Genomic DNA, 11,116 nt, shown 5'->3' on the forward strand with positions numbered 1-11,116 from the left:
ATCCCTAGTACCGCAATAAATTAATTAATTAATTAATTAATTAACTGGGCTGGGGGTGTGTCTCAAAGGTAGAATGCCCCTGCAGTCAATCCCTGGTACCAAAAGCAAAACAAACAAACAAACAAACAATAAAACAACTTGGGGATATATTGAAATTGGAAAATGAGGCAGTTTTATGGGAAAACATATATATTATATACAGAGAATATAGTGTGTATATGGGTGTGTCATACCAAAACCACTGAGATAAATATATTACTATTCTCACTTTATAAACATTTCATTCCCAGATCTCATATATGTCTCTCTGACTGTGAAAATCTAAATTAAAATCCTATTGGAACAGTAGCTGCTGAGAAATCTGAAAATGTAGGTTTTATTTATTTATTTATTATTTATTTATTTTGGTGATACTAGGGGTGGAACCCAGGGCTTTCTACCTCCGGGCTATACTCCCAGACCTATTTTATATTTTATTTGGAAACAGGGTCTCACTAAGTTGCTCACTAAGTAGCTGAGGCTGCCTTTGCACCTGTGCGATCCTCCTGTCTCAGCCTCCCAAGCACGGGGATTACAAGCGTGTGCCACCACGCCTGGCTAAAATGTAGGTTTTAGATTTCTAGTCTCTATAAAAGAGATAGCCACATTAGAAAAAGGTTGAGATATCATATGTTAGAATGGTTATAACTTTTTTTTTGGTGGTGGTGGTACTGGGGTTCCTAGAAACCCTTCTACCTCCGGGCTACACTCCCAGACCTTTTTATACTTTTTTTTATACTTTTTATACTTTTTTATTTGGAAACAGAGTCTCTTCAAACCTGTACAATCCTCTTGTCTCCACCTCCCAAGAGCGGGGATTACAAGGGTGCACCACCACACCCAGCAGAATGGTTATAACTTTTAAAAATGCTGGAGAGTCTGGGAAAAAAAGAACACATATATTGTTAGTGGGAGTATAAATTAGTACAACCATTATGGAGGACATTATGAAGATTTCTCAAAACACTACAAATAGATCTAGTAGTGTATCCAACTATTCTATGCCTGGGTATATATATACAAAGGAAATAAAATAATCATACCAAGGAGATACCTGCACACCCATGTTGGTTGCAGAATTGTTCACAATGCTAAGGCATGGGATCCTAGGTGGCCATAACGAATGAATAAATAAAGAAAATATGGTATAAAAAAAGCAACAGGATGTTATTTAGCCACAAAGAAGAATTAGATTCTGGTATTTTGCAGCAAAATGTATGTAACTAGAGGACATTATGTTAAATGAAAGAAGCTAGACATAAAAATAAGCATTGCATTTTCTCATATGTGGAAGCTAAGAAAAGTCAACCTGAAAGTAGAATAGTGACTACGAGAGATTGGGAAGGGCGTGGGAAAATGGGGGGGGGGGTTTGAATGTGATCCGTGCCCCCTATATAAAGGTATGAAGATATCACATTGAACCACATTAATATATATAATTAGTAGATGCGAATTTTTTTAAAGAGGGTGAAATGGATGCTGAATAAGCAAATCCATAACATTTGTCAAATATGAGAGCTGGAACTGAGGGCTGCTTTTCTTTCTTCAAGTAACTCTCATCCTTGGAATAATCCTGAAGACACTTCCCCCTATGGCTCTAGACCAAAGATTGTCATAAGAGTAATCTCTGGGGGATGTGGATGTATTCAGTAGTAAAGTGCTTGCCTAGAAGGGTGTTGCCTTGAAAGAGTGCTATGGTTTGAATGTAGGTGGTGCCCACAAAGGTCTATATGTAAAGTGTTGGTCACCAGAGTTGTAGTACTGGGAGGTGCTGTGAGTCTTTAAGAAGTGAGGCCTTTTTTTTAATTTATTTTTATTGGTGCATTGTAATCATACATCACATTGGAATATAAGACTTGAGAGGATATACAAGCACACATCATCCAATTAGCCCTCATCCAGTTCCCATCCCATTCCCTCCCCCTCCCTCGATCCTATGCTTATTGGTGATTAACTTTGATACATATGTTTATGTACCTCCTGCTTTTTAAAGAGGCTCCATCCTCCCCTATTCCATACCCTCTGATTGGTCACCTTAATTGCTTCACTATAGGGCCCTTTCTATAGCTCAACCACTTCCTGTTGCCCGTTTCCTCCTAGTTATTGCTGATTAGGGGAAGCATCTGATTTTAATTTTCTGCGATATTTCTCTGTGCATGCCGCATGGCAAATACCGATCCCACTCTTGACGTCCCCAGTAGTGGCCTGGCTACCCAGTGGACTGATCCAGACCTCGCTGGCTCAAGCAGCGGCCTTGCCTCATGGGCGGCCCCGGTTCTGGCCTCCCTGGCCCCGACACTGGCCTAACCCCTCAGCTGGCTCCGATCCCGGCCATGGAGGCCCCAGCACCGGCCTTCCTCACGGCAGGCTCCGATGTTAGCCGATGGCCCCGGCATCGGCCTAACCCCTCGGCAGGCTTCGATCCAGGCCTCAGAGGCCTCAGTAGCGGCCTTGCCTCACAGAAGGCTCCAATGTCGGCCAGTGGCCCCAGTACTGGCCTAACCCCTCATCAGGCTCTGATCCCGGCCTCGGAGGCCCCAGCATCGGCTTTGCCTCGTGGCAGGCTCCGATCCCGGCCTCGCTGGCCCCAGCACCGGCCTAACCCCTCAGCAGGCTCCGATCCTGGCCTCGGAGGCCTCAATAACGGCCTTGCCTCACAGAAGGCTCCGATGCCGGCTGTTGGCCCCAGCACTGGCCTAACCCCTCGGCAGGCTCTGATCCCAGCCTCGGAGGCCCCAGCACCAGCCTTGCCTCACGGCAGGCTCCAATCCCAGCCACGCTGGCCCTGGCACTGGCCTGACCCTTGGCAGGCTCCGATCCCAGCCTCAGAGGCCCCAGCACTGGCCTTGCCTCACGGCAGGCTCCAATCCCGGCCTCATTGGCCCCGGCACTGGCCTAACCCCTCGGCAGGCTCTGATCCCAGCCTCGGAGGCCCCAGCACCTGCCTTGCATCATGGCAGGCTACGATCCCAGCCTCGCTGGCCCCAGAACCAGCCTAACCCCTCGGCAGGCTCCGATCCCGGCCTCAGAGGCCTCAATAGCGGCCTTGCCAGAAGTGAGGCCTTTTTAAGTGGAAGGAATTTAGGTCACTGGGGGCATGCCTTCAAAAAGGATTGGATATCACATGCCTACAATTCCCAGTACTTGGGAAGTTGACACAGGAGAATCACAGGTTTGAGACCAGCCTCAGCAATTCAGCAAGATCCTCAGAAACTTAGTGAGACCTTGTTTCAAAATATAAAATAAAAAAGGATTGGGAGTGTAGGTAGGATGTCTCTAGGTTAAAAAAAAGATTTCTTCAAGAAACAGATTATGTCAGGATCAACAGAAGACAATAATAAAACAATACTAATATAAGACTGGTTGATTTTTACATGTAGTCTATAAGTAAAAGACATCTCTTTCCATTGGGTCCCACAGACAAGATTAGCTGTGATTATTCAGAAGATAAGTGTGGGGAGCCATTAAGGTTTTTCCCTAAAAGAATACTTCTGACTGTCCTTTGCCCAGAGTCAATAAGGTTTGGGATCATGGAAAGTTCAAAGTAAAAGGTCTGAGAGAAGTACAGGTGGTGATGGCACGAGAGATTGATTGACCTGGAAATGTATAAATAGGATGAGAGAGATAAACCTGGGATCAGCCAGTAGAGATATTGACCTGGGAGTGTACTGGCAATCCTTCCATGCTAGAATTAAATATTCTTTGAATCAAATTCTTAGAATTGAATTCTTCCACCCTTACGACTGTCTTTGGAACCTGTACTTTTGGCAGCTGGCTCTGGCAGATAAGAACTTCATGGAGGGGAACTTGATTAAAGTAACAGCCTAGCCAAACAAAAACATCACACAGCTGGGCCATTAGGGCCAAAGTTTCAAAACTCTTATGTAAGTGAAAGAGCAGTCAGCACACAGAAGAACGATAAGTTGGGCTCTTAAACATCCCCCAAAGGCTCATGTGTCCAAAGCTCCATCCCCAGCTGATAGCACTCTTGGGAGGTGTTGGAGCCCTTATGAGGTGGGGTCTAGCGGGAGGAAGTGAGGTTATCCTGGACACGCCCTTGGAGGATCTATTATGACCCCAGTTCCTGTCCTTCCCTTTGTTTCCTGACCTCCATAAAGCGAGCAACATGCTCCCTGCCATGATATCCTCCTTCACCACAGGCCCAAAGCAGCAAGGCCAAGCAGTCATGGACCCAAATGTCTAAGACAAAATAAGTCTATCCAGCCGGGCGTGGTGGCGCATGCTTGTAATCCCCACATTTGGGAGGCTGAGACAGGAGGATCGCACAAGTTTGAAGCCAGCCTCAGCTACTTAATGAGGCTCTGTTTCTAAATAAAATATAAAATAGGTCTGGGAGTGTAGCCAAGAGCTAAAAAGCCCTGGGTTCCATCCCCAGTACCACACATACAAAGTCTTTCCTCCTTATAAGTTGATTACCTTAGAAACTTTTTTTTTAAGGTTTAACAGATGTATTTCAAATACAACATATTTTGTAGAAGTCCACAAGTTTTTCATCTCTAAAACTGTGACAACTTTTAAGGTTCAAAAATTATATTCTTCAAAAGAAATATCCAAATGTTTCTTCTACAGCTTTAAACTTTCTACATTCAACTATCTGACTGTTCCATTTCATTCCAGACAATTGTGACATGACTGAACTACTTCATGTTACTACCTTCTTCAAAGGAAGTTAAAAAAAAGAGTTCCTCAGAAATGCAGATCTCTAATACAATGTCTAATACAATATCGGACACAAAAGCTTTAAAAAGATCATTTCTTTCCTTAGATAATTAGCTAAAAGTTAATCTTCTGGAAAGGCAAAGGAAAATCATTTACAAAGCATAACACTGGGTGTTCCTATTTTACTCAAGATGTTTTAACTACTCAAAATGACAAGAGTATAATGAAAAAGGTAAAAAACAGCAACACAATTGGCAAAGTATAGAAGCTAAATAAACAAAAGGATTTCTTTGAGGAGCAAAGATTAAAATCTTGGGAAAATCCAGAATTAAAAAACACAAAGAGAAAGAGGTTTTTAGCTGCAACCATTCTGTTATCAATAGCGTCTTGGGCTGTAGGATCGAGATCTTGATCGTGATCTGTATCGACTGTAATAAGGAGATGGTGATCTTCTTCTGTATCGGTAATCATAGTCTTCATATCTGTCATACCCACGATCATATCCTCTATCATAGTAAGAATCTCGACGTCTGCCGCCACCACCACCTCCACCGCCGCCTCCACCTCCACCTCCACCTCCGCCACCACTATGAGTTGGTCTGCCCATGTAGATTTCTGGTGTAGGTGTGTGAGCCCTCTTCGTAATAGAATAATCAACACGAATTCTTCTACCATCCAGCTCCATTCCATTTGCCCTCTCCATAGCCTCCTTTGAATCATCTATTCTTTCAAAATAAACAAAAGCAAATCCCCGTGATCGCCCAGTTCGCTGATCATAAACCACGTTGACACCACTCAACGGCCCGTATCGAGAAAATACTTCACAAAGATCTCTTTCTGTTGTATATAAACTGAGGCCAAACACTCCAAGACAAGTGTTGGGATCTGGATTTGCCCTGCTGCCGGTATGTCTCCTCCGATTAGACATTGGAGAGTGGCTCCGGCTCCTTCGCCGCCGGTAGTCTGGAGTGTAGGACCTACTTCGAGATCGTCTCCTGTGAGAGTGAGATCTGGATCCAGTGTAGCGTCTATGAGAATGCCTTCTTGACCTCGACCTGGATTTTGATCTTGATCGAGAATGGGATTCAGAGTGTTTGGAAACCCGTGATGGACTACGAGATCCTGACCTGCTCTCCGATTTTACACGAGCAGGAGTTCCCGTTGGGGATTTTGACTGGGAGCGAGACTCTGCCCTCGAAGTTGTTCTCCTCTACATCACTCATGTCGGCCAGGCGCTCCCCAGAACTAGCTAACGCACAAGTCCGGCTCGAGGGCCGACGGCCTACACCTCGCTGACTGGACCGCGGGGAGAAGCAGAGAGTCGACAACAACGGCCGCCCCCGTCCACTCCCACTCGGTCGCAGGCTCCGGCAAAATCTACCTCAGAAACTTTGAGGTAATCAACTTATAATCAACTTAATCATTGGTAAGCTGTGTAAATTCGTGTAAATCCAGTCTGTGATATTTGGAAAAGAGATGGTGTGTGATGTTATGTTTCCACGGTGTTGACACACCAACCTATGTGCTGAGAGAAAAGGCTCTTGAGGTGGAACATTCAACAAGGACATGTCCTATAGTAATCTGACTCAGAATCACCTCACAGGAGTACTAAGGTCACTAAACTTAAGATACTTTAGGAGAAACAATAGTTCCAGGAAAATCAGATTATTTTTCCTTAGGCCTTTCCTTTTTCATTTTTAATCAGATTAGGTCTCCATATGTTGTCCATGCTGGCCTTGAACCTGTTATCCTCCTGCCTCAGCCTAGCCAGAATCACAGGACCACCATGCCTGGCTCTCTCTTATAGTATTTTTTTTATTTTTATTGGTGCATTATATTCATACATCACATTGGGGTAAAAAACTTGTGTGTACATACATGTACACATCACCGATTTAACCCCTACCCAATTCACACCCCATTTCCTCCCCATCCCTTCTTCCGTTGCTTGGCTTAGTGGTTGACTTTGATATATTAAAGTACATTGTGTTTTAGAGAATTTCCTTCTTACCCCCTCCCATCCCCTCATTTAGGTTGTCTTGTTTGCTCCTCTATAGGATTTCCTTTTTCATCTAGAGTTTCTCCTATGACCCATTTCTCCTTAGCTTTCACATATTAGGGAAAGCATCTGATTTCTTATTTTTTGTGACTGACTAATCTCACTTAGCATGTCCTCCAGTTCTACCCATTTCCCTGAAAATGATGTAATTTTTTTCATGGCTGAGTAAAATTCCATTGTGTACATATCCCACAGTTTTGTAATCCATTCATCTGTTGATGGACATCATGGCTGGTTCCATAGTTTGGCTATGGTGAATTGTGCAGCTATGAACATAGATACACATGCATTAGTTTAGTAGTTTGGTTTCCTTTCTTTTGGGTAGATACCCAAAAAGAAGTGGTATTTTGGGTAGATACCCAGAAGTGGTATTGCTGGATCAAATGGTAGATTTGTTCCCATTGTTCTGAGGATTCTCCATACTGTTTTCCAAAGTGGTTGCACTAATTTTCAATCCCACCAACAATGTTTTAGAGTTCCTACTTCTCCACATCCTTGCCAGCATTTGTTGTGTTTTGAATGATTGCCATTCTAGTTGGAGTTAGATGAAATCTCAGGGTAGTTTTGATTTGCATCTCTCTGATTGCCAGTGATGTTGAGCATTTTTTCATGCATTTATTGGCCATTTGAATTTCTTCTTTTGTGAAATGTCTATAGAGTTCCCTTGCCCATTTTGTTATTGGATGCTTTGTTTTCTTAGTGTTGAGTTTCTTCAGTTCTCTGTATATTCTAGATATTAGTCCTCTATAGGAGGTGTAGGTGGCGAAAATCTTCTCCCATTCTGTTGGCTCTCGGTTGAGGTTCTTGACAATTTCCTTTGCTGAACAGAAGCTCTTCGGTTTCATGCAATCCCACGTGTTGATTCACCTTTTAATTTGTTGTGCCTTTGGGGTCTTGTTGAGAAAGTGTTTATCTGTGCCTAGGTGTTGCAGTGTTGGACCTATGCCCTCTTCAAGGTCTCTGGTTTTATTTCCAAGTCTTTAATCCATCTTGAGTTGACACTTGTGCAGGGTGATAAAGTGGGATTAATTTCCAGTTTTCTGCATATGGTTAACCAGTTTTGCCAACACTATTTGTTGAACAGGCTATCTTTTTTCCAGTGTATGTTTTTGGCCCCTTTATCAAAAATCAATTGGCTGAAAGTGTGTGGACTTGTTTCTGGGTCTTCTATTCTGCTGCATTGGTCTATGTATCTGTTTTTTGCCAATACCATTCTGTTTTTATTACAATGGCTTTGTAGTATAGTTTAAAGTCAGGTATTGTGATTCCTCTTACATGGTTTATGTTGCTGAGAACTACTTTGGCTATTCTTGGCTTTTTGTTATTCCAAATAAATTTAAGGACTCATTTTTCTATGTCTGTGAGGAATGATCTTGGTAGTTTAATGGGCATTGCATTGAATCTGTAGATCACTTTTGGGAGGATGGCCATTTTAATGATATTTATTCTGCCAATCCATGAACATGGAAGATCTTTCCATCTTCTAATATCTTCTTAGATTTCTTTTTTCAATGTTTTAGAATTTTCTTTGTAGAGATCTTTTACCTCCTTGGTTAAGTTTATTTCTAAGTATTTTATTTTTTTGTGGGAGATCCTGAGTGGAAGTGTTTTCTGAATTTCTTTTTCAGGGGATTTATGGTTGGTGTACAGGAAGGCTTCTGATTTTTTTTTTTTCGGGTCTGGGGATGGAACCCAGAGGCATTTGACCTCCGAGCTACAATCCCTGCCCAATGTTTTATTCTTTATTTTGAAACAGGGTCTCACTGAGTTGCGGAGGACCTCACTAAGTAGCTGAGGCTGTCTGCGAACCATAATCCTCCGGTCTCAACCTCCCGAATGCTGGGATTACAAGTGTGCACCACCACGCAAGCTTCTGATTTTTTAAGATTTATTTTGTATCCAGACCCTTTACTGAATTTGTTGATCAGTTCTATAAGCCTTTTGGTTGAGTTTGTTGGGTTTTCTAAATATAGTATCATGTCATCTGCAAATAGTGAAAGTTTGAGTTCTTCTTTTCCTATTTGTACTCCTTTGATTTCCTTTTCTTGCCTTATTGCTCTGGCTAGAATCTCTAGTACTATATTGAAGAGAAGTGGGTATAATGGACATCTTTGTCTCGTTCTTGTTTTTAGGGGGAATTCTTGAACTTTTTCCCCATTTAATATGATGTTGGCGGTGGGCTTATTGTAGATTGCCTTAATGATGTTGAGATATATTCCTTCTATTCCAATTCTCTGCAGTGTTTTTTATTATAAATGGATGTTGGATTTTATCAAACAATATCAATAGATGTTTTTTCTGCGTCTATTGAAATGATCATGTGATTTTTGTCTTTGATTCTGTTTATATGATGAATTACATGCATTGATTTTCATATGTTGAACCAGCCTTGCATCCCTGGGATGAACCCTACCTGGTCATGGTGTATGATTTTCTCTATGTGGTTTTGAATGCATGTTGCTCGTATTTTGTTTAATAGTTTTGCATCCAAGTTCATCAAAGATATAGGCCTGTAGTTTTCCTTCCTTGAACTGTCTTTATTCTGCTTGGGTATTAGTGTGATGTTGGCTTCATAGAATGTATTTGGGAGAGTCCCACTTTTTTCTATTTCATGAAATAGTTTGAGAAGTATTTATAGAATTCACTTGGAAAGCCATTGGATTCCATCCCCAGTATTCCCCCCAAAAAAGAAAGAAAAGAAAAAGAAATGCTACTATGTTGTGGCTAAATCCTGCGTGTGTGTGTGTGTGTGTGTGTGTGTGTGTGTTTTAACAGGGATTGAACATAGAAAAAGTCTACCTCTGAGCTGCATCCTCAGCCCTAATTTATTTTTATTTTGAAACAAGTTCTCTCTAGATTGCTGAGATTCTCACTAAGTTGCTGAGACTGTCCTTGAACCTGCGATCCTCTGTCTCACCTTTTCCGGAACTAAAGTTCACTGGTTTATCTGATTTATTAGAAAATCAATAAATTTCTTTTTCCTTCTCCCCATCTCACTCTCCCCCAAAAAAAGAAGTTAAGGAGAGATTATCTCTGACAATTAGAGTTTTGAGTGATTTTTACTCTTCTTTTATAGTTGATTTAATGTGTTATATTGAACATGTATCATACTTATAGTTGAAGAAAATACCAAAAAAGCCTTTTCTATTTGGAGAACAATATGCCTGGGTTACAATCCACATCCCTGGATCAGCCTTCTTCACCATCTCCCTCACCAAGGAGCTGCTGCTTGACATAAGGTTGGGTTGGTAAAAACCCCATTCAGGGAGAACAATGGTTGCCAGGCCATGTCATCTGAGAGTGGTGGTCAACGCTGTTTGGCCTCAGAGGATGCATTTTCTAGTCCTAACCCAGTCCCTCCAAACATTACACTTTCTTCAAGACTTTAGGAAAAGCTCTGGACACTCAAGTGGTCTGAAGACCAGTTCCTGAGCACTCGGGAGAATCAAGTAGAACCGTAGTTCTAAAAAGGTAAGGACTTCCGTGTGTTGTGATTGAAAGAAAAAAAAAATATTTAGGCATGGTGGCACACGCTTGTAATCCCAGTATTTGGAAGGCTGAGACAGGAGGCTCGCAGATTCATGACCACCCTCAATCAGTAGCTACTTAGTGAAGCTCTCCACAACAGAGTGAGATCCTGTTTCAAAATAAAAAATAAAAAATAGGGCTGGGGTATAGCTTGGAGGTAAAATGCCCCAGGTTCAATCCCCAGTACCACAAGGAAAACACACACACACACACACACACACACACACACACACACACACGTATTTTAAAGGGCTGGGGGTATAACTCAAATCTGGGTTCCATTTCTCACCTCTCCTTCCTTCCTCACCCCCCCAAGGAATATGGTCTGATTCCAATATGTGCAGAACAGTTCCCCATAATGCCCATGAAAACTCCTATTGAAACAGGATCAAACTTTTTGCCTTTTCCCTTACCATCAGTGGAAATCAGGTCAGGGAGGATGGAGCTGAGACAATCAAGATGGGAAGGAGCTCTGGACACTTAATTTAACAATGTTGTTCAAAAGAAGGAACACGAAGGACTGGGGAGGGAGATTTACAGGCAAGAAGAGAGAAGCCCTACCTGTGAGATTATGGGCACCTAGCATACATGTCTATACACCTGTGTTTCTCAAGTGTGAGAAATCTATGTCTGTCTGTCTGTCTATCTATATTTCTCTCTCTTTCTGTAGTACTGGGACTGAACCCAGGGGCAGTCTACTGCCAAGCTACACCCCAGCCCTTTTTGAATATTTTTATTTTGAAACAGGGTCTCACTGAGTTGCAAAGGGCCTCACTAAGTAGCTGAGGCTGTCTGAGAACCACAATCCTC

General features: G+C 42.3%; 1 protein-coding gene across 1 annotated transcript; it reads right to left on the bottom strand.

Annotated features, from left to right (window-relative positions):
- Positions 1-5,095: 5,095 nt before the first annotated feature.
- On the bottom strand, positions 5,096-5,942 carry LOC308264835 (transformer-2 protein homolog alpha-like; the record flags this gene model as incomplete). The annotated part of the gene is given in 2 exon segments (XM_080698363.1): positions 5,096-5,909; positions 5,911-5,942. Coding segments are annotated over 2 exon segments (846 nt in total).
- Between the last annotated feature and the right edge of the window lie 5,174 nt (positions 5,943-11,116).

This window comes from Muscardinus avellanarius (assembly GCF_963383645.1).
Source record: "Muscardinus avellanarius genome assembly, chromosome: 7".
Lineage (NCBI taxonomy): Eukaryota > Metazoa > Chordata > Mammalia > Rodentia > Gliridae > Muscardinus > Muscardinus avellanarius.